The 24,062-nt window shown below is 40.5% G+C and overlaps 3 protein-coding genes across 3 annotated transcripts; 2 read left to right on the forward strand and 1 right to left on the reverse strand.

Annotated features, from left to right (window-relative positions):
• Positions 1-705: 705 nt before the first annotated feature.
• On the forward strand, positions 706-3,580 carry slc48a1a (solute carrier family 48 member 1a). Its single transcript, XM_071525030.1, has 3 exons — positions 706-1,167; positions 1,728-1,895; positions 2,144-3,580. The coding sequence occupies exons 1-3, from the start codon at positions 1,038-1,040 to the stop codon at positions 2,278-2,280; spliced, it is 435 nt and encodes a 144-aa protein (XP_071381131.1). The 5' UTR covers positions 706-1,037; the 3' UTR covers positions 2,281-3,580.
• A 1,650-nt stretch (positions 3,581-5,230) lies between these two features.
• Positions 5,231-12,159, forward strand: LOC139648794 (solute carrier family 26 member 9-like). The gene is made up of 20 exons (XM_071525033.1): positions 5,231-5,355; positions 5,461-5,600; positions 6,235-6,345; positions 6,500-6,675; positions 6,826-6,990; positions 7,091-7,243; positions 7,889-7,971; positions 8,072-8,219; positions 8,303-8,416; positions 8,559-8,636; positions 8,740-8,835; positions 8,921-9,027; positions 9,140-9,209; positions 9,298-9,390; positions 9,497-9,634; positions 9,892-10,143; positions 10,264-10,318; positions 10,825-10,961; positions 11,953-12,012; positions 12,125-12,159. Exons 1-20 carry the CDS (start codon positions 5,231-5,233, stop codon positions 12,134-12,136), a joined length of 2,313 nt encoding a protein of 770 aa, XP_071381134.1. The 3' UTR covers positions 12,137-12,159.
• Positions 12,160-20,642: 8,483 nt separating this feature from the next.
• Positions 20,643-23,753, reverse strand: tmdd1 (transmembrane and death domain 1). Its single transcript, XM_071525031.1, has 5 exons — positions 23,684-23,753; positions 23,023-23,210; positions 22,568-22,679; positions 21,489-21,641; positions 20,643-20,698 (listed from the first exon to the last, which is right to left on the reverse strand). Exons 1-5 carry the CDS (start codon positions 23,751-23,753, stop codon positions 20,643-20,645), a joined length of 579 nt encoding a protein of 192 aa, XP_071381132.1.
• Positions 23,754-24,062: the final 309 nt, after the last annotated feature.

A 24,062-nucleotide genomic window follows, 5' to 3' on the forward strand; every position in this document is an offset into this window, starting at 1 on the left:
TGAGAGAGGGGTTGACTGGTGCAGCAGTCGTGTGCAGAATGAAGACAAGAACAGAGCATCTTGATTTACTGTCAAACTGTGTAGAGCATGCCTCAAAAATAATAATTAATAATGTTACACTTTAATGTTTCCTGTAGGGAAATTCTCTTTTCACTTGCCCCCCTCTAGGGGGGTCAGAGGTCAGGGTCACCTAGAGAACAGCTGACAGGGATTCAGTGACTTACTCAAAGACATTTCAGTAGGGTGGATATTTGCTGACTTCAGCCTGGGTCGTCCATTTGAAAGACGGTCTCTCCTACCACTAGATCTCTCTACCTAAAAAAATAAATATATAAATTAAAAAAAAGTTTTGGCCACTCCCGCCTATGGTTCCCACAGATGTCTAGAATTGCAATCCTTATTTTCTCCGCTAGAGGAGCTGTAACGGTGAGGCGGGGGTTTCCTCAGAACAAAGATATTTCGAGAACAACTGATAGTTGACAACATGTGGGAAATTGTTGATAATACCCTCGAGAAGTCCCATTATCTCACTTTGATAGACCCAAGATTGTGCATTGATAAGTCTATATATCCAGTACATGTATGGTCCAGGAAGACCGAGGAAAACCCGTTCTGACCGATATGTTTCTGACATGGCTGAAGACGGAAATGCACAGTAGTAGTGTTTTCAGGATCAAAACATATAATCTTTGTAGTGGCGACTAGCTACCGAGAGAAGCTCCTTGGTATTTTGCTGCCGCTTGAGCGATATCCAAATTGTGTCGTCGGTGTTTGTACGTTGTAGGCACGCGAACAAGCAATTACTTTTACATTTCGAAAGCTAACTTTTATTCGCGACCGTTGTTCTCCTGTTTGGGGCCGAGGGGACTTTCCTCCTGTCGTTCTCCTATCACTCCAGGATAGTATAAAGGATATTACATAATGTGGTAAGCTGTTGGTGTAAATACCAGTCAGCAGACCAGTCGGTTTTTTAAAATTAAACCTTTATCTCTTCCGCCCGTTACAAGCGTTAGGCCAGGGTGTAATTGTATTTTACAATGGGGGTCAGCAGAATTTACATCAGCATAGGTTATGCTACATTTGGTATGCTGGTTGGATTTTCGGCTTTCTTGGTCTGGAATATTGCATATAAACAACCATGGACGGCGGCTATGGGGGGCTTGTCAGGTATGACAACAGGCCTGTATCAATAAATAACATTGTACTACTTAACGTTACAATGATTGGCAGGTTTGTCTAATACAGAGGAGGCTAAGAGCATGTATGCTGCCTAATCTAAGCACGGAGGCCTATGTGTCTATGTGAGCACAGTCAAACGAGCCATTGTGATAATGATGTTAATTTTCTGTTCCTTGGTTCTCCTGTTTTGTGTCACTGTGGTGGTGAGCTGAATTCTTTACGGCACACTGTATGTAATTCAATAATGCTCTGAATGGTTTTTGTGTATTAGAAACCATTCTGTAGGTCACACTTGCATCATATGACCACATTTGTACCGGTCAACACCACTTTTAGGGATTTAAAAGTGTAGTTTTGATGGTGTTTCTCTGCCATATATGAATCTTAGGAATGTTTTAGTGAATGTTTCTAATTTTAGTACCCTCTATCTTTCTGTAATAAAGTGCTGTAGTTATTCTGATGTAGTTTCTAAGTTGTGTAGGACTAGTGTCAATAATATACAATCCATAATATATTAAAAGTGTGTGTGTGTTGATCTGTCCTGACAGGAGTGCTGGCGCTCTGGGCCCTTGTCACACACATCATGTACCTGCAGGACTTCTGGCGCACCTGGCTCAAAGGCCTCAAGTTCTTCATTGCTATTGGTGTGCTGTTCTCTGTTCTGGCTGTGGCCGCCTTCATCACCTTCCTCACTCTCGCCATCACACAGAAGCAATGTAAGTCTTTACTGTTCATAGTTGCCGTATAATTTTATGTATCATATCAATTTTGATTGCTTATGATAACCTGAATACAATGCGAATGATGATTAGAAGATTGAATTTAATAATAACAGCAATAACTCATATCCTGTTTGACCCAGAGTTGAGTGGATTCTCATAATGTTGTTTTGGCAATGAGGAGGATTTGGTTTATATGCCATATCTGCAGAAATGTTTAATCACACTGCCTCTCTGTCCCACAGCTCCCACCGACCCAAGGAGCCTCTACCTGTCCTGTGTGTGGAGCTTCCTGACTCTCAAATGGTCCTTCCTCTTGGCCTTGTACTCGTATAGATACCGCCAGGAGTTTGCAGACATCAGCATCCTCAGCGACTTCTAGTCAGTACTGATTTTATAGACTGGGATGGACTTTGAGGGCTTTGGGCTGCCAGCAGGAGCTGGTCAAAGAGCTTTGGTAACGACGAGGAGGAAAAGCAGACATGGCTAGATTAAAAAGTCATCTGACTTTTACCACACAGAGTTGCACTTGTTGCACTTGCTTAACAAGCCCTGCATTTGTTTTGTAACCTGTTCGCCCACTTTTAATAACCACCCATTATATTCCTGTCAGTAGTCATAGCTATATACTCCTGATTGGGAACAGCTTTGCTGAAATGAAGGTAGAGGTTATGTTTTAAATGAAAGACTTGCTCAAGGATATTTGTCAAGTGACATAGGTGGCTCGTGAGATGAATTTTACCTTTGGAATTGTTTAATGCTGTCCATAATCTCAAAATGTTTTAATATTTAAAAGGAAATCTCATAAAAAATGAAACCAAAACTAAAACCTGTCACCAGGAAACACTCTGCTAATACTCTGTTGATGGTGTTTGTTAGTGTCTTTGTTTGAGCTTTTATACCCAAAAAAGCTTGAGTAGCAATTCTGAGTGACAGAATGTGCTCATATCTCCAGACAGTCACTGTCCCGGTGTCCACAAAGTCAGTCGTTCAGCTCCCTTCATTGTCTGTGAAGCAGCGAGAATGTTTTTAACGAAATCACAGATTAGAATATTTACACTCACAAACCTTTTTTGAGAGACTGGTTCGTACTCAAATCTTGAATACATTAACCAACCATAGAGAAGAAAGTATAAGAATTTGCTGTACTTTATTTCTCACCAAATTTTATGGTTTTCCTCTCAGAATTGTCAAATGCCTGAAGAAAAAGGTCATGTGAACTTTCTGCTATTCATCTTTTTTCCCACAAGGGGGAGACTTGCTTTTTCTGTTACAGTACCTTTGAAAATTTGACATTCCTCTGCAGAGAAAACACAGATGGATTTGATAAATAATTGCACTTTAGATTTTGATATTGCTGCCATTGTTTTGCACACTCATTGCTGCCATTTTTTCACAAACCCAAAATGTGGAAGCCCTGATCCAATGAAAAATAATCATGTGTTCCATATCGTCATCTCTGTTTTACCCTTTTTAATGTTAATGAACACTATTTATATGTTTCATTTATTTTACAAACGTTAGTAGTGGCTTGTGTGAGTCAAGTAGGACTAGTTTTTTTGTAAGTCATTTAGTTCCAGCCATAGCTTATGTTTACCTTTTACCATAAAATGTGTAAAATTGTGTTTTTGTTAATGAGAGAATGAAAGCGAGGATGCTATAAAGAGACTGAAACCCATTAAACATGCATATATTGTTAATTTCATCATGATGTCTTCTCGTAGTTTCTCACTGGACAGATACAGTTGTGCTCATACAAATCAACCATTGTTTTAAAAATGATCCAGCTGAATTTCCCTTCAAGCCTGGTTGTGCCAAAATTTGTCATCTTAAGCTCCACCCAGGAGGTGTAGAGGGTCTTAAGCACAAGTTGACGAAAAGATAAATAATCAACACCACTGGCTCAAACGAGTGGACAATAATCACACCTGAGCCAAATGCCACCAGACCTTTTACTTCAGCTGTAAGGTACAGTACTGTGTTTTTCACACTTCTGCTCTATTGTCAACATTATAATCTAATACAGAATCTTAGCTTTCTTAACAGATAATTCTGGGTTCGAGGTCAGTGTGTTAATTTCTAGAGGTATAGGTTCATAAATTGCAATCTAAGTTTGCCCAAACGTCGATACTTTTCTCTATCACTGACACTATTCCGATAAGAAATCAACAACATCGGTCTGTCAGAAAGACTTGTTTCATAAGTACACAAACCTTGTTGAACAAAAGCTTTTCACTTAATGCACATTGTTGTCTGAAACCCATTGCAAATAGTATGTATTCTCAGCTGGGAAACTGCTTATTTAAAGGGATGAATCTGTCTTTAAATTCAGCTCTCTATGTAGCAATTTCTCCCGGCTTTTTCATTATCTCTGAACCCTCCGCCAAAACTTTCTAAGAACTAAAAGACTGATAATCTAACAAGCTGAGGGGCATTTTTTCCTGAAAATGTTATACATTTTGTTTTAATCAAATCCTTGCTAAATTCCCTTTGTAACCTGCAGGTTTTCCTGTTTCAAAGTCTAGTTTGACACTCTCTTCAATTTAAACATGACATTATATTGTGCCAATATAAATTTGATTCATAACATGTATTTATACCTTGAATGAAATATGATCTTTAGAGGTTTTCTGTTCAGGATACAGCATGGTAAGATGATTGAGGGCAGGGTGAACTTGTGTGTGTGCTATTATTTACTTGGTGTTGATCAAATACATTATCACTCCACTGACCTGTTGGCCGAGCCTTCAAGGTTAGATTAGGACCACGAAGGCCATGCACTTGAAGTGTGTCACTTAGATGTAATAAGACATCAGTACAATCCTATAAGACTTGTGTTTCTCTGTATGAACATAATGCACTGCAAAAATGACCATCTTAACAATTAATTCAGCCTAGGATTGAGTCATAAAATCTTTTTGTTAAAATGTGAAAAATCTGCTAGTATGGTGAGATAATTTCACTTATCTTATTTGTAATGCAAATAAACTTATTTAAGTATGTTCTTGAAGTGACATGACCTTGATGCTGCCATATTTCAAGCTATTGTCTTGTACCTTCACTGTAAACAAGTGAAATTAATTCACACCATTAGCAGATTTTATTTTTGACTAGTTTTAACAGAAACTTAAAAAAAAATCGATTAAATGACTTTTTTAGATAGACATGTTTTGCAGAGTACTACATATTAATGGTAATTTTGATTATGCTGTATCTTGTGAATCTGCTTTATTACTTGTCAGATCCTGATATTTCTTAAATTGCACTTTGAGGATACACTATTAAATAGGCCGTTCTTTATAGGGGTAAATGTTTCCTGATAGGCTGCAGCCATGCACCAGGACCGCCCACGTTACGTGATTGACAGGTCTGCATATAACCTCCCCGACTTTGACAGAGAGTTTGACAAGAAGAATCGACAGTTTCCCATCGGGGAGAAAGTGAAGAAACTATTGAGGTACAGAATTACAATCCAGCCATACAGTCAACATCAAATACAAGTTTTCAAGATTTTTTGAGTTTCTTGCCCTTTTGCTAAGAGTTGACTCTCTGTTGCTGTCAGATGCTCTGTGCCCAGACTGAAGGGCTTGCTGTACAGACACCTGCCTATACTGAGCTGGCTGCCCAAGTACAAAGTGAAAGAAAACCTGCTGTGTGATGTCATCAGCGGGGTCAGCGCAGGCACCATCCAGGTTCCCCAGGGTCGGTATCCCTTCTCTATCTCTCTCTCTCTGATGCCTCTCTATCAGGGTTGGGGTCAATTCATGAATGAACGCATCAATTCCAATTCAACTGTCCATGTTTTTCTTACCACATATCTGAGATTACACGTAGTGTTATAAATTATCAATACTGAATATCATAAAATGTTAAAGGTTTCTTTCAGGTGGTATTAGATGCATAACATGTAATCGTAACATATACTTTATGATTGAATGTATTTGATTGGTTTAACTGTCTTTTATTTGATTCATAATATTTGTCAGCCTCTTTAGAAGTGGAATTTCATGGAATTTAATGGTATTCTGTTTTGTCTTCTGTCATTCCAATTCAATTCCAATTCTGTTTCCTTAGAGCTGGGTGCAATTCCAACTCCAACTGCAGGAACTGAATTGGAATTTTCCATGCATTCTCAATTCAATTCAATTCAATTCAATTCATGCTCTCTCAACCCGGCTCTCTATAATACCCTCTGATTGATGCTAGTTGCTGCAAGTTGGCTCCAGTTTATATTATAGTCAGAGAAAAGGTTCTTTCTCATGAGCCTTTCCTATTGTATTTTTCTATCTTCTATCAGGATTTATCTGACAGCTAAAATGTTCTCTGTTCCTTCCAGGCATGGCGTTTGCCCTACTGGCAAACCTCCCTCCTGTCAACGGTCTCTATTCGTCTTTCTTCCCCCTCATCCCTTACTTCTTCATGGGCACTGCTCACCAGATGGTCCCAGGTAAATCTGGATGATTTATCTACACCCATTTCATATCATGACAGTGATTAGTTACCAGACGTGCACAGTGCAGATCAGCTGCGCTCTGCTTGACTCTGCCTAGTTTGCGGTATGGCAAAGAAAATAGATGTGACGCTCTGCTCTCTGTGTCCAGGTACTTTTGCTGTTCTCAGCATTATGGTGGGAATCGTGTGTCTTAGGCTGGCCCCAGAGTCTGAATTCAGTCATTTCAATGCCACTCTCAATGCTACAGTAGTGGACACAGACAGGATGAATGAGGTTCGTCTGGGCATATCTGGAACCCTGGCCTGCCTCACTGCAATCATACAGGTACTGCTACCACAGAAAGCTCGCTCTTTATGATTTCTCACTTTACTTTGCAGAAGAAACTTGGAATGAAAGAAATGTACCAAACAATCTAATGCGTTTATGCCTTGCTCTCTAAAAGTAACACACTGAGAATAATTTCTGTCTGTGTAGATTGGCCTGGGCTTGATGCAGTTCGGCTTTGTGGCCATCTATTTGTCAGAATCCTTTGTCAGAGGCTTCATGACCGCTGCAGGATTACAGATCCTCATCTCAGTGCTGAAGTACATCTTTGGCATCAAAGTGCCTCCCTACAGTGGTCCTCTGGCCATTATATATGTAAGTGACACTGTCATGAAGTGAATTGCTTTCAGAATATGATTTGCTATTAAATTATCTTGTCATTTTCCACCCATCTGAGACGATGTGTTTGTCTCAGACTCTCACAGATATTTTTTGCGGCCTGCCTGATACCAACATAGCCTCGTTAGTGTTTGCTCTGATCAGCAGTGTGGTTCTGATTGTGGTGAAGGAGCTGAGTGCACACTACCGCCACAAGCTGCCCTTCCCCATTCCTATGGAGATCATCATTGTAAGTAGTTCAGCCATTTCTCTGAAGAGATGCGAGGTGGTCATGTCAGCTAATGGTAATGCTTTATTTTCCGGGTCCACAATTTCCTACAAAGGAACTGTTCATTTCTTAGGGTTAGGGTTTCCTGGAAAGAACCATGAAATTATGTAGTAGTTATAGCCTAAAGGAAATGTAAGCAGTCTGGTGGAATCGATAAAATACTGTAAATTTCTAAAAGAATTTCCTGGAAAGAACTGCAAAACTGTAAACTATTTATTGGAAAAATAACAGAGGCAGAGGTCAATTAAATCATTATTCATGTAATTATATAATATAGTTATTTGTTGAATTCTTAATTAATTTTGGTTAATTTCTAATTTTCTATACTACATAATTTCATGGTTCTGTCTTGGAAACAACAGAAGAAATTGGAGGTACTTACCAACTACCAACTACCATTGAACTCTTTCTCTATTTTCCCTATAATTAGTACATAATTTCATGGTTCTTTCCCTGAAACTCACTAAGAAATTAACACTTCCTTTCTAGGAAATTATTAGGAAATTGCGGACCCAGAAAATAAAGCGTTACCCAGCTAATTTGTAAGATGTAAGATACATTTGGAGGTTGGTAGAGATGTTTGATCTCTTTTCCCGTTCTACTCAGGTTGTGGTGGCCACAGCAATCTCAGGCCCTCTGGGTCTTCCTGAGATTTATCATATGGACATAGTGGGAGAAATTCCACTGGGGTAAAGCACACATAGCAATCTCAGAATCAATAGTTATAATTTATCATTCAACCCATTTTCACTATCTCATTTAGATGTGTTTCCCATTTCCATATCCTAGATTCCCAGCACCGATTCTGCCGACAGTGAGTGAGTGGGATGACATGCTGAGCACAGCCTTCTCCCTAGCAATAGTGGGGTATGTCATCAACTTGGCGATGGGCAGGACACTAGCAGCCAAGCATGGCTATGATGTGGATCCCAACCAGGTAGAAAACAACATCTCTTCTATTCACTCCTGTAGGAAAGTTGTATTTTACTCTCTTTTGTAAATATGCATGTTTGTGTACAGGAAATGTTGGCTCTCGGCTGCAGCAACTTCCTTGGGTCATTCTTTAAGATCCATGTCATCTGCTGTGCTCTGTCTGTTACTCTGGCTGTAGACAGTGCAGGGGGAACATCACAGGTGGGTACTGTGTCAAATTGGTACTGCAACTGTAATTTAGGTCAAGCCTAGGATGGAAGCTTATGAAGAAACATAACATGGACTACAACAAAGTAATAAACAAACCACTAACTAATGCTCCTCCATTGCTCCCTTCTCATAGTTTGCCAGTCTGTGTGTGATGCTGGTCGTGATGGTTACCATGCTGGCCTTGGGAGCCTTCCTGAAACCACTACCAAAAGTAGGTAGACCTAATTGAGCTATGTGATTTCAAAAACGATATAAAAAGCTGAATGTGCAGTAAAACATATACAAATACACTATTACTGGCACTGTTTTCCCAGTCAGTGCTGGGAGCCCTGATTGCGGTGAACCTGAAGAACACGCTCCTACAGCTCTCTGACCCATATTACCTGTGGAAGAAGAGCAAACTGGACTGTGTAAGTCATAGCCATGCCTCAGATGCAGTATTGCAGCATATTGCAATGCAGTTTTTCTTATTCTGTTGTCCTTTCTCTTGTCCAGTGTGTGTGGGTTGTGTCATTCTTGGCCACATTCTTTCTTAGCTTGCCTTATGGCGTCGCCATCGGAGTGGGCTTCTCCATCCTGGTGGTGATATTCAAGACACAATTGTGAGTGAATTCTATGAAAGAAATGAAAGGACTGACAATGCAGCAAGAGTTGCCAAGTACAGTATAAATATTAATATATGACATTTATTGTAATATTTTGTGTTCCTCATAGTCGTAATGGTTCAGCAATGGTCCAGATCATGGATACAGATATCTACAAAAACCCCAAGGTGTACAGTAAGGTATTGAAACTATATTCTTCAGTGTTTTTTGTCATCGCACATAATGCGATAAAGGGAATTGTCTCATCATTTTGCTCTACCTCCACAGGTAACACCTATAAAGGGTGTGAAAATAGTAAACTACTGCTCTCCGCTCTATTTTGCAAATGCGGAAATATTTCGCGGGAAGGTCATCAAAAAGGTACAGTGAATGAATGACCTCTTTGGCTGCCAGTCAAGGTCAGCCGTGTTTGAATGAACATGTTCATGAGGTGTGCGAGTGTTTACCTATGCGTGTTTGTGTCTAGACCGGACTGGACCCTGGCAAACTGATCCTGGCCAGGAGGAAGTTCTTAAAGAAACAACAAAAGGAGCAAGAGAAAGAGGAGAAGGAGGAGAAGACGAGAAGGAGGAAACCGAGCTCTTTGGTCAACATGAAGTCTCAGGTGGGAGGAGAACATTCTGGACGCTTGCATGCAACAATACATGACAAAAAGAGACTGTGGTGCAGGACAAATGTATACAGTAGTCTGTATAGGCTTCTTGTACATGCAAAAAACCTTCTTTTTATATGAAATATTTCTACTGTCTCTATTTCCTGCCCCATTACAAAGGCTCTCTGAAAATACACCAGTCATATCATGTGAAATATAACCTGTGACCTTTCCTCTACTGCTTCTGTACATATTTCCTCAAAATCTAGACCATATCACAGCTTGAACTGCAGAATGACTTTGATATGAACGATGGCAGTGCCAGCAAACCTGAGCCGCCCACCAGCTATGTCAACTTCCACTGTAGTGACATTGAGCTGGGTGAGCAGGCACCCGACCAAGAGCCGCCCAGTCCCTCTGATGTCACACTGGAGTCCCAGCCCATGCCCTTCCACACCCTCATCCTAGACCTGGCGGGGGTCTGCTTCATAGACCTAATGGGCATCAAAGTGCTCACTAAGGTCAGATTGTTTGCAGTACAACCGTATGGGGGAATTAGTATCGGTGTATGCATTCATAGTTGGGTTTGTCCAACATTTCAATGAACAGTCTCCTCTCTCCTCTTTTGTTTCCCTCAAAAGATGAAGTCAAGCTACGAGATGCTGGGCATTAAACTGTACCTGGCAAACGTTCAAGGTAAAATCTTCATTGATCTTCTTCACTGCATTTCAAACTTATTGGCTCTACTGTAGCAGTTGTCATGGCAACAGAGGCCCTGTCACCGATACAGTGTTGAGTCCCTAAGGTCTGTGAAGGACACTGGGTGAAAGCGAGTACAGCTGCAAGCCGGAAATTAAATTTCTTGGTACCTGTCATGGGGGTACATGTCTTTCAATTTCCCAGTGAGACAAAGTGGTGATCCGTTAATGTGAAAAGAGCAGATTGGCGTTTCAGAAATTTACAAACTTTCCCCTGTGCCTTCTTACCTATTTAATGCATTCAAAGGCCCTAGGCTCTTAAAACTAGTTTGAGCTTACTGGAATTCCAACATGGTGTTTCCTTGTAAAAGTTAAGCCTTTGCCTCAAATCAGTGGTTTTTGTCATTTTATTTCTCACCAAATCCCACATAAGCATCAGAAAAAGTCACTGAGTTTCACTGTGTGCTGCTCCTTGCATGATGTTTGTGGTCCTGCTGCCTGCAGCCCAGGTGTACGAGGAGCTGGAGGTGGGAGGGGTGTTTGATGACGGCAGTATCGCTCGCAGTCACCTCTTCCTCTCTGTCCACGATGCCATTCTCTTTGCTCAGCAGACCGCCGGAGACAGCGGAGTCTCCCCAAAGGTAGGCCCCACTGTATCATACCTTATCATAAGAATCCTTTACACAACATCACATACACAATACCTGCTATTTGAAGGTTCTATGGTTAGGGAGAGAGGGAGAGATTAAGAAGTGGAGGGGAACAAGCTTTATTTTCTGACTAATAAATTCCTCTTTTTAGCCTACCTTTTGACACCTTATCTGGGTTAACAAGGGTAAACAGAAATATCACACAAGGTTTTGTGCTACAAGTGCCACAACTAACAAAGTTCTGTATTTCACTAAGGTCAGACTGCATACTGTATGCTTTGTGCTGATTTTGTCTTTCTTTCTGCCAATGATTCCTGGGCAACTTTTTGAGGCAGTTGACAGGATAAATGTTATCTTTAATAGGATTTGAAAATATAAGTGGGACAAAATCAATGTGGATAACACAGTGGGGGAAAAGTATAATGAAAAAACACATTTTGTTGTCACTGTTTGCAAAATTGGCCATATTTATTTTGACATTAAGTCTTAGAAGATTCATTGAATCAGCCTATGCACAGGTCATCATTTTCAAAAGAGAAAAGTAGTTCTCGAAAAAATTGCTGATACTCAGAATGGCTATTGTTGAGTTGAGAAGTTAATTGTTGTATACAGGGGTTGAAAAGTATTTTCAAAACGCAGTCCATTACAGATTACTGATTGCCTGCTTAAAATTGCAGTCTTTAATGTAGACTAATTCATTCAGATCCAATCAATTTCAGTTACCTTACCTTTCAAATTGACCTTACCTTTTAAGATTCATGGAACATACAAGCAGAAAATTATCAAATACCATTTTTACACGAGGAGGAAAACTGTTAGTGTCTTTAATGTCACATTCTGATGTTTTTGATGTAACACATTTTATACTCATTTTTGCAATCAGATTACTGCAATAATGTTACATGTAAGTTTTGCTTCACAAATGTGACATTATACATGCCAGCTTGACTTCTAATGTGATTCCCCTCTGTGGCGGTTACAGACAGAGAGAGAAAGACAGGAGCTTACCTTTAGCATTAATGAGGAGAAGGATCTGGAACAGGTATGCTCTACTATGCTCTGTACATGCTGATACAAAATGATGATTTTGACAACTTTTTTTTAATCAGCATGAAACCATAATTCTATATCTAAGGATTATTTTACTTTTACAGGAAATGTTTTGAGCAGCCAGTATTGCAATGAAAATGAACTGGAGGAACGTACTGAAGAGGACTTGATGCATAGGAAAAAAAAAACAAAAGCCCTTCACTGTAATTGTAATTTACAAAAATGTATTGTTGCCAAAATCGTTTCTGCACTTGATCATGTATCTTTTTACTGACGGTAGCCTGTCCAATTATCCTAATAAAAGCTTTTGCTTTGGGGTTGGGCGCAGTAACCAGTACTTGACTCCGCTGACAGGGGGCAGTGTATTACAGCACAAGAGCCCCCGACAACAAGTAACCCATCAGCAGATAATGAGGGGAACTCTGAGGCAACTTGCCCACCCCTCACAATAACTGTTGAGTGAACCTGCTGACTGCGCAGACACGCAGACAGTGGCCCTGTAATTAACTGAGAGTGTGTACGGCCACAGCTGTGAGGTGCAGCCAGCTGAGCAGTCTGCCTCGTCCCTGTGGAGACAAGACTCTGGGAAAGGCCAGACGGGAATGAAGGGAGGAATACACAGCGTCAGCACTTTCACGTGGCTTTGTTGTCTCGCAGCCTCTATTTTACAGATCATCATTATCTCTATCTTTTGGTCTCCTTCTTTTCCTATAATACAGAAAAATAACACTTCTAATTGCAGCCAGCCACACCAGCAGAGTGACTCCGGAGTGACAATAACAAAGAGAACTATGTGGGCCAGCTGACTTACGTTTGGGTGGCAGGTGCTCAAAGGCCTGTGGTGTCTGGCCTAGCGGAGGGCTGATGATGGTGTTGGTATGCCTGTGATGCATGAATGGATTTATGAAGCTATTAAGAAATCGTCTTAAGATATTCTGGCGCACATCTGCTCCTCTGCTCTCCCTCTTCTCCGGAGCAAATTGGCACCGCAAGTGATTACAAGGCTTTTACAGCCATCAACTTTAATTTGGAGCTCTGGGAAAGTCTTGCACCTCTTTCTGCTTTTTTTTTTTTTTTTAATCACCTGCAGCTTTTCTCCCTTATTTCTTTTTGTCCCTCACTGTTTTCATTCTGCTGCACCAGCCCTGTGCCTGGTACATGTCCGGTATATAGGTGTGAATTGGAGAAATATTATAACTTTGTGTAATCAGAGTAATCAGGTTGTGATCTGGTTATGAAGCATATGGCATTTAATGGAATGCTACTCTGCCCTTTTTTCTTTAGTCTTTCAGTGTTTGAACGTTGAACATTGAAGGTGATGCTTTGTTTATTTTATTTCTTTTCACTCATCCAAACTTAACATAGTGTTGCAGTTGGGGGAAAACCTTGTATCTAAAATGTAAACATTTCAGGAGCTAAGGAAAGCAGCCTTGCACCACCCCGCATTTTTTAGTTTATCCACTGGGGTTGAAAATGGTTTTTCAACCCCAGGATTTATCTCAATCTACATCATATATCATATATATACATATATCTCAAGTAAAAATATGAAAACTCACCTCAACTTGCAGTTACAAGGTTTTCATATGACCTTCCTGTTATTGTGCCATATAATTACCTCTTATCAGTGATGCTACAGGTAGAAAGAACTATCCTTTCTGGAGGTCAAATGATTGCGTTGAATTATGAAATATTTCTAGCTAAATCCATTTCCAAATGAGATGCTGTTATAATGGACTGTAGGTTCTCAATCCCTGTAATTGCAAGTTCACTAAGAAATTAATTTTACACTCGTTGCACATTCATTGACCATGATGGTTTAATTAACAAGGTCCCTTTTGGAAATTTGAGGCAGAAAGATTTATGTATTAAATTTGTTTACACGCCCAGTGGTTTCACACTATTGAGACTAATTGCCTGGTGTCAGAGGGTATCTCCTCGTTGAGTCATGGGACCTTGTCATTTAGCACTTGCCCGCCTTTATGGAGAGCCCTCCCAGGGAAAATATTCAGCTCTGACCTTTAAGAATTGAGATTCAAATTTGGAGCTCTTGAATAACAAGCCAGGAAGCCAAATTTCATTAAGAGACTGTTGCCCAAATGGGTTGTGGGTTTGTAAGGCTGGTCTTTAGAAAGACTAAGAGTCATCTCAGGGGCTGAGGATGACAGAGCGGCGTGAACCACTTCTGGAAATTTAAATAACGTCCGTTTGACATTGATCAAGCGACAGCAGTTGGTACTTTGCATATGCATTTTATAAGCTTGTGTTGGGGATCTATTCTGCTTCATTAACAAACCAGTTTGCAGCCAGAGGATCATAAATCTTGATTGTGCAATTTCAGCAAACTGTATCGCCTTTGGACAGGGTTTGTTTACAGAGTTGCTGAGGGCAAATCTGACCAATGATAGCTGATATTAATTAATGTTACGTATTGTCTCATTGCAGTATCTGCCTCTGACTGGAGGATGGTTAATTATTTAAAGTTAAATTAAGCCGCAAACCCATGTTTGATGCAAAATACTGTTCCACCTGCTTGACATTTTTGTTTTTCACTTTTATTACTAGTAGGTGTAATGAGTTCTTTGATTTCCCTGTATATGCATTAACTGCATTAAAGGTCTTTTGAGATTGACCTTTATTACTGATAATAATGATTTTGATGTATAACAATTAAGGCTGCAGAAAACCCTGTAATGCATGGGTCATGGCTGCTCTTATCTCCTGCAGAATGTTTTGTGTGAAAGGAGGAATTAATTGCAGTTTCATAAAGTATAACATAAATCTAACCCTGGGACCAGAGGATAAGTAACGAAGCACCGGAAAACAAATCCACAAGACTGATAAACAGTTAATTTGACCTTCCTATTCACTCTGATGGAGTGAGTAAACATGCCATCAAGGCAAAGATTGATTCGCGGCTATCGTGGGAGGGCAGACATGCGAGGGACCGATGTGAGAGTCATCAATGGAACGTTTTATCATCCCATCAGCTCATTAAACAGAGCGGCAGGTACTGTATGCTCTCCTGTCTTCTCATTAGATAAAAACCGCAGTGTGATGACTACAGATACCAGCTCCTTACTGAGCCTTTCAGTATCAGCGGGGAAATTAGAGTAGACAATGCAAAACAACACAGTGTGGTGCAACGCTGAGGGAACTCATTACAACTCTACAGCATGGGAGGAAGTCACATAATGCATGCAACATGTCATCGAGGGTGTTGTGCGTGTGTTATTACATCCCCATAATTCAATAACTTATGCACAATTACTTCATTAATATTATGAATCATGCATGGTGAAGTCAGTGGGCCAAGATGAATATAAATATTTATAATTTAAATAGATTTTTAAAAAGTTGCAATATGCTGAAGCAGAGCTAAAAGCCAGTCAATGGTGATATAATTGTGTGACTGGTTGAAATCATGGTTGCCTGCAGAAAGATCTTTGAAAGTTCTTTGAATGAAAATGTGATTGAAAATGTTGGTTGGGTTTTCTTTCTACTTTCTTGGGTTTTCCTTGCATCATGGTCCTGCCTTTACCCTTCAATTTCAATAACGCTTGTGTGGTTAGTGGTCTCAGCCTATTCTGCTTGACAGGCATTTCTAGGCACTCAGACAAGTCTGAGTGCCTAGAAATGCCTGCCTGTGCCTAGAAATGCCTAAAACTGAGCCACCCTTGGGGCAATTCAATTCTTCAAGCTTGACTTATGTCAACATATAAAGATGTGTAACTGATGGCAAAGGTAGATTTTCGGTCTTAATCATCACCTCAAGACACAGAGTTGATATGCATACACACCTACATTGTGGCCAGCTGCCTCTAACTGATAATATACCAAATTTAATCAACCAGTATCAACCAGTAACACTTACGCAAGCTTTCCAATCAGCTCTGTATAAAAACTCTCCATACGGTCTCCATATCACTAACCTCAAAATATATGCAATGCCAAAAAAAAAATGAAAATAATGAGAAAAGTCATATTTATTGCCTTCACTAACTGTTTATTGTGGTCATGTAAATTAGTATCATTGGAATTAAGTAATGTTGCCTTAGTTCACTGCATTTTGGACTGACATGTAAATCTAACTCTTGATTTACATTAAATCTACCTGGAGAGTTTACCTTTTGATGCTCTACACAATGCTGAGTTGAAATTGGCCCATGGGGTTTGCATTCCAGTGGAGTTAACTGAAATAGTGATTAAACCAGTATTGTTCTGGATTGCTTTGTCCTTGGCTTGTGTCCCGTGCGTAGTCCTGCCTATCAGCAGCAGAGAAGACACACCTGTCAGAAGCTCACAGGAGGAAAGCCATGCTTTTATCTCAGTAAACAGACAGACCAGGTAGCCATTATCCAAAGCCCAACACTCATTCTGTTTACATCTCTCTCCTTTCTCATAACTAACCTTTCATCAGGGGAATTTAACTGCTGTTGCGGATTAATTAAATTTTGTAGATTAGAAGAAAATTAAAATCAACCATTAGATGCATGAAGATACATAGCATTGCTAGGTATGGAGGATTCTACAGAAATTATTTACATTGGTGTATGAAAAACAAAAGATCATACTACTAAATGCCATACTACTTTACAGGTGTTTATATCCGCTTTTGGTATAATTTAAGGTTTAGATTTGCAGATGTTTTCGCCTGATTTTGAAAGCTGTTTAGTTTAGTCATAGCATTTTGTCTTCTCAATCATTTCATTGGAACATTCAGCAACAGTGTAACTTGATAACTGATGAACAATGTCATTGTCAGTACAAAACCAAGTCACACATGAGTTGGTTTTGATAGATTTGATGAGAAAGAAAATATTATTAACCATTTTTTTGTATTGAAAACTTGTTGATGACATGTATTCATATAGCAGTTACATGTTGACACTTTAGAACTCATCTTGTTGAATGATGGTGAATGATTACTGTTGGCATTGATTACAATTTTGAAGCTCTTGCTTGTAGCCTACTAGCCTAGCTTTGGAAAAACTGTGTCATGATATCAAATTTACAAAACTTAAATTAATTAAAATAAGAAAAAGAAAGTGACATAAAAAATTATGATTTGATCTGTTGGATGTGATTATTGCATTGAATCTAGGTAATTATAGACTGATGTGAAATTTGGAGACATGTTTGTTTTATTTATTTTGCTTTTATTATTTTTAAGAAGTGGACTGTAATTTGAATGGAACAGAATCTGAAAGATTTGGACTCAAATAGCTGTTTCTTTTATTGCTCAACTACATGCATGAGCAGGTACCAGAGACATTACACATACAGTATCAGCATTGTCCTATTACTGAGACAGCAGTGCTGACTGATGATACAGCACATCTGAAAACAGCTGTCTAGCTACACTGACTGCACCACATTATGAGCATATACTCCACCTCTCTCTGCATTTTAATTGGCTGCAACTCTAAAGCTTCATGGTGTGACTGCTTCTCCACAGCTGCTGTAAGAGGTAGAAAGTGTACTGATTTTTTTTTTTTGAGTACTATTATTTCTATTATTTACTATAATAGTATGTACTATTATGGTTATTATTAGCCATATCTGCAAAGTTAGTGTTGGCTGTAAGAGTTTCAGTTCTGAAAGAGTTTTACCGTAAATGAGAGCAGCCTATATTCACACTACTTCTATGATTAAAATAGAACAACAAAAAACAACATTAAAACAACAAAAAAAAACATTTTCAAATTTAAGTAGAAGTGATACTCACAAGTAGTAATACAGACATTTAAAGACTCAAAAAGTAGGATTATAAAAAAAAAAAAAAAAAAAACTCTACTCAAACACAATAACTATAATAGTATAGCGCAGTCTGGCTACTGTAATGACTTTCCAGAACCACAGGATGGCACTGTGGTTTTATCTGTAAACCCATATAGCTGCTCTTGTCTGATCAGCACAAAAAAAAAAAAAAAACTTTGAAGAAGTCTCAGACTCCCCCAAGGAAACCATGAAAGACAAAGTTGTGAAAGCTGGAGCTGAGGCGATTAAAAAAGTATGACTTTAAAAGAGCTGGTGTTGTGATCTTGTTTCCTGTGATCCATATATATTGAGCAAAGGGAGAGTGATGGTTGAGCGGGGACTGCAGCACCTCAGTGGCCCCGCGGATGAATGAAGATGCAAATGGAGGGAGGGGGAAGTTAAAGCCTTTAGTGACACTAAGCACACCCCAGAGGCCCTGGTGCAGAACGCTCAGCCGCAGCACATCAAGGACACAGCCCCTCTGTCTGAGCGTCCCCCTGGCACGCATCACATCCCGTCCATCTACATTTTCATCCAGACAAACACTTGACTCCTTATGCCGGGGCTGAGCCAATGACAACAGACAGATGTGCTCTCCTGAGAGAATCCAGTTTGATAAGCCACAGCGCCACAAACTATTAAATAACCAAAAAGAAACCATGAGCATAAAAAAACAGAAAGGAGCCCTATTTTACATGAGAATGGATGTGCCTGGAAGCCGTCGCCCCACATGTTGGCTGCGCCTCAGCTGTAAATGTCAATTTCATGTCAGATTCTCTCTCTATTCATCCATGACGTCTGTGATTGCTTCATATCTTTGCATGAGAATGGTTAGAAATGAAGGTTGGCCTATTCTGGCGCTGAGGCTTCTGTAGATGAAATGCATCTTCAAGGACCAGATTTCAGAGGAACATGTGATCAAGCTCCACTTTATAGCATATGAGACTGTGCTAATGTATATATCCCAGGCATCCACTAAGAGCAGCCTCCTGGTGGGACCTTGGCTATACTGTGGAGTGTCACTACCATGATGCGGGCCCCATGTGGCATGTTGTTTCTGCGAGTCATTCAGGCATACAGTTCTCTGGCTTTCCTCTCCACTGGTTACAGAAACACAGGTGAGCCCACAGCAGGTGAACCTGTCATAGTCAGCACCTTCAGGATCCTAACAGCCAGCAGGGGAAAACTGAGGGAGGGAAGAAGTTTTGTCATGAAGACTTCCACTGAGCCACCTGGGAAGCTTTTGTGATGAAGGTGAAACACAAACCACTGCAAAATGTCATTGCTATTTGTTACTGACTTGGACTACTTCATATGCCAAATATCTTAAAAAAAAAAAAAAAAAAAAAATTGGTGATGATCTGTTTTTCAAAATTGAATGGAAAGATACATTTGATTCAGATCTTTTCTTATCCAAAAACTGATCAAGAAAATAAAAGATGCAGCTAGAATAATATTAATATTGCAGATGAAGAACATTATCACCTACAGTATGTGGTGTCGGATTATTTAGGGTAGTCACCTTTTCCATTCAAAGTTCAAACCCGTGCCCTCTTGGCCTTTACAAGTGCTGCACATACAGCTCTCCTTGCTTGGCACTATAATTTGTTTAAATGTTGATTTATGAACTAATTGTCTGTAATTGCTGCTTAGTGCCACTGTTAATCCAAGCTGTCTGCCTCCTGAAGCATATTAGGCCAGATTTGTATAATGAAGTAATTAGTTCAATTAAGAAGAAGAAAGTAGGGATAGCATAAAACAGGGAACGAGACGACAGAAAGTACTCCAGTGCCATGAGGATATTTTCTGTCTTGCTATGCTGAAAGGGTTTGTCTCAGCAGAGTATGTTAAAATGGCCTTGTTATGAACAAAATGTAACAGTGCAGTGTTGTTCTTAATCAAAGCTCGCACATGTCAACAAAGTTAATTTGAATCTTCTAATATGGAAATTTTTAATTCTCTGTTGTTTCTGGTGCCAGTTTCTGGACCCAGCAAGGTGCTTCTCCACAGCATTTCATATATCAAGTTATTTCAGCCTGCTAACAATCCTCGCTACTTCACACCTTCAAAAATATAGTTCTATATTTTCTATTTGGCTTCTGTCACCCGCCAGAAGCTGCCATCACAACCAAGAGTGTTCCATTGTCTGCTAGCATTGTCGTTGTTATTAGTCTTTTGGATTGCCTGTGGAGGTATCGGCAGGCTCCGGGGGAAGCAGGCGCCAGGCTGGATAATTAGTTGTTCTTCGACGCCAGACGGGCACATTGCCGTCACTTGGAGGGGAAATGGAAAGTGGCATCACTATCACAGTAACACCGGAACAACCTTTGGTGTGAGGGCTGGGTTCCAGCGCATCTGTCACACCACTAGTCATCTACCCACTGGCAAGACAATAAGGCTTACCACTCTAGCAAATACACAGCATGGATAATTACTTTATCTGAAACGGCATTACTCCTGTCATATTTTATCATAATTAGATGTGGTGTGATGGTCTCGATACTGACCGGTTGCTTTGGCTCTGTTGGACAAAGCAAGTTATCAGAATAACCCCCAAAAATACTAAATTATGTATTTTACCTTTATCAATGTATGCCTATTGTACATGTATTAAATGTTCAGGTAAATCTATTAATAAAAATCTTATGCTGGGCTGAGCCAATGATAAGCGACAGATGTGTTGAGTCCAGTTTGATAAGCCGCTGCTCCACAAACTATTAAATTACCAAATGATGTATTTTACCTTTATTTATTTATGCCTTTTGTATTTATTAAATGTTCAGGTAAATCTATTGATCCCAATTTTATTTGCATGGCTCCCTGCCGAGCTATAGCAGAAGCCACCTCTCTGGACGTTATATGTCAAACAATGAGCGCCTGGCTCGAGCTGTTCGTCTCCGTGTGCAGGGGCAGTTCCACTGGGGGATTTGGATGATGAGGAGGAGTAAGAGGCACATTAACTGCATGCTCAGCAGGATAAATTCGATTGCCACCCAAACTGGGTCCTTTGGCCCCTTCTGGTATGGAGGGATGGGAGCCCGCACTAAAATCAGATCCAGGTCACAGCACGTCAGATCCCTCTCATCCCCCCACACCCCCCCCCCCCCCCCACACACACACACACCCCGACATACACACACACACACACACACACACACACACACATACACACACACACAAAGATAGACACACTTCCATCATACAGGACTGTGGCAGTATTATTATCACAGGAGCCACCCACCTGTTTCTGTCTCTCTATTTTTAACTTTAAGTTTTAACTTGAATGAAGTGCCTGGGAGAAAATGGCAAAAAAAAAAAATTGACAGGTGATAATTACATTTTTGAATTTGCAGGTGTCCAGGGAACAAATAGTCCTCGTTTAGTGAGGGTGTTGATGCTGAGGAGTAATGAGTTGGAAGCATGCCCACGGCCACCAAATCTAATCTGGCACCTCATCTAAACACTTAATAGATGTAGGGTTCTGTGAAACATTATATCATTTGTCATTCTGACAGCCTCCAGAGGGATAACCCGAATATTTACTGTTGACATCAATAGAAGATGTTTTCTGATCCAAGATATTTGAGCTTTTCAAGTTAGACAAGACAAGAAGTGTCAAGACATGGTCAACCATCCCTACTACTATCTGTATATGGTATAGTAAAAAAAAAACAAGATGACAAAAAGATCACTACAAAATGACCATACCTTTTCTTCTTTGGACTTGCTGGTCTGTATGATTGTGGATCTCTGTGTCTGGTTGGACTGATAGTAACTTTAAAGAGCTGACATGTTTGTGGTAGTCTTCAACATAACGTTTCAGACTGAGGGCTTTGTCCTGATTGATGTTCTTCCCCACTTCTGTGAAAACACAACACTGGAGCAATCAAAAGTATTCTCCGTCAATTGAAGTGCCAAAGATTTTTATGTATTTCACTGTACGGCTGGCTGTAAATTTGAATTTAATTGTTATTTTCTTGCACTGTACATAATCAGTTCCGGCAGTAGAGCAACTGCTGTCCCTCAATTCTGAATAAAACAAAACGAAGCAGTCAGGTATGAGTAGACCTTTTCAGAACTGTAACCAAGTGTATGATAATTTGCCGCGTTTTGCATCCACGCACCCGTTTTCATCTATGCGTAAATGGCTTTCGTAGAGTTGCCGCCACTGCCCCCCCCCCCCTTTTCTTATAACTCATCTCTGCCCATCCCCTTCTTCTCTTTTCCTACTCCAACGCTGCTGATGAAAGGAGCAGATGGTTTGTTCTGAGGCTGGTGTCAGCTCCACTGAGTCCTCTGTCAGATCATTTACACCTCCTTCTATCCGATGCCACTCGGCTGTGGAGTTTCGTGCACACTGGACTGCAACACATGCCAGAGACTGGCAGTGTGCAAAATATGCCACTTTTGAAGTTCCAATTAAAATGAATCTCAAAGTAATGAAGCAATTACACACTGTTGTTAAAGTCTTGAAGAGGCCTTCTCGACCGAAATAAACCAATTTTGAAAATACACTACAGTATACCCAAATGAGGCTTTGTTCCAATTTCCTTTTGTCAAGGGACTCTATTCATACTCTTGCTGTGATGTCTGCTCATAAGATTTGCTGCTATCAGCAACACTGTGCTGTACATAGAAAGTAAACGGGTTCAATTTGAAACCCATTACATTAGTAGCACCACACTGAACTATTGTGTGTAAATATAGTTTACTGCTACTGACACACAGTATCACATGTGCTGCCCCCCCCCCGCCTCTCTCTCTCTCTCTCTTTATTTGTGTCTTACCAACGGCGATGTCAGTCCTGCCGATGTGCTGCAAGGCACGAGAAAGCCTGTCGTAGTAGGTCTGCTCGCCGTACTTCAGCAGCCAGTCTGTCAGAGCCGCCCGGCACTGAGCCTCCCTATCTAGTAAACACAAAACATATGGCCCTCAGTCAGACAGGCCTCTGACAGTCAGCTCACTGCCACAAACTCCCCAAGCTGAGCCGGACATGGGAGAAACAGACAGGTAGTACTCCTTAGTGGGCTTTTCTTGGAAAGTCCTTATTGAGTGTCAGCCTCGTTGCACACCATAGCGACATTAAGCAGAACATTCTGGTCTTTGCAGGCTCTTCAGACTAGTAACTCCTTGGGATAATGCAGACATTAGTAGATGTGTATGACGTGTGTGACGTGTGTGGTCCAAAGTGACAAAGGTGCAGGGTGAGCTGTGTTTCAGATGATGGTGAGTGCCTACCAGCGTCAGAAGAGGCGTATCTCCTGACTCGAGGCTGGAGGTCTAGCTGATTTTTCTCCGGTGACAGGCGCTCGAGGTGCTGGAAAATGTTCTCCTCTGGGTGCGAGAGCGCAAACAGGAGGTCCTCGCACTCCTTGCGTGTCAGCAGCTCCACCAGACGCTCCAACTGATGGACATCAATGTCTTCTGCCACTGTAGGGTCAGAACAGACGGTGCTGAAAATGCTAATTAAACCAACCCAGTTCTCTACAGAGAGGACAGCAGTTTAGCCAGTTGCCCTGAGAGGTTCATAGGTAACTAACTGGTATTCAACTGAGTGGACAGCCTCTGTTTACTGTCACACAAGGACATGACCGTACACACTGTAAAGGACCATATCATTGCAGGTATAAATTCCAGTTAATGGAGCGTAGTGCTGACACTACACCACAGCACTGCAGCATGGCTCTCAATTAGCAAGTGCTGCTTGTGTGGTGTGAAACTGTCATATTACCCTCTTCAGCTGTAAAAATAGACACTGAATTATCAACATTTCACAACAGGCAACAGAACAGCCTGCAAATTTAGACTCTATTCAGACTCGCTGTGATTTTTTTTTTTTTTCAATTGACTTCCATGCTTGCTGATGATGTAACCCTTGCTGCTGCAGGAACTTTTGCTCTCACCTGTGTCGTCTCCGAGGCTTGAGCTCAGAAGTAGATAGAGGAGGAAGGGGAAAAGGCCCCAGAGCTTCATGTCTGCTGTAGTCGTGAACTCTGCACACAATCTCAGTTTATTTTCAAACCTTTTCAAACGATACAGAATTTGTTGATTAAACAATGGAACTGTTAGCATTGCATTCTTTGTTCTTTGGAACAGCCAATCACCATACAAAGGTGGTCATGTAATCAAGAATGGGCTCTTTTCACATCGTCATGGTAACAGCTTCCATGCTGAGAAACCTGTGGAAAGTTTCTTTTTCCAACTTATTGTCAAACCAATCCAACAAAAACAACAAAATTATAATGGTTACTAGCACTAGATACATAATGTAACAAATAAAAA

Source organism: Centroberyx affinis, unplaced genomic scaffold, assembly GCF_046629955.1.
Source record: "Centroberyx affinis isolate AG114_WGS23_722 - 3 ecotype Tasmania unplaced genomic scaffold, CSIRO-AGI_Caff_v1 ptg001258l_1, whole genome shotgun sequence".
NCBI classification, from domain to species: domain Eukaryota; kingdom Metazoa; phylum Chordata; class Actinopteri; order Beryciformes; family Berycidae; genus Centroberyx; species Centroberyx affinis.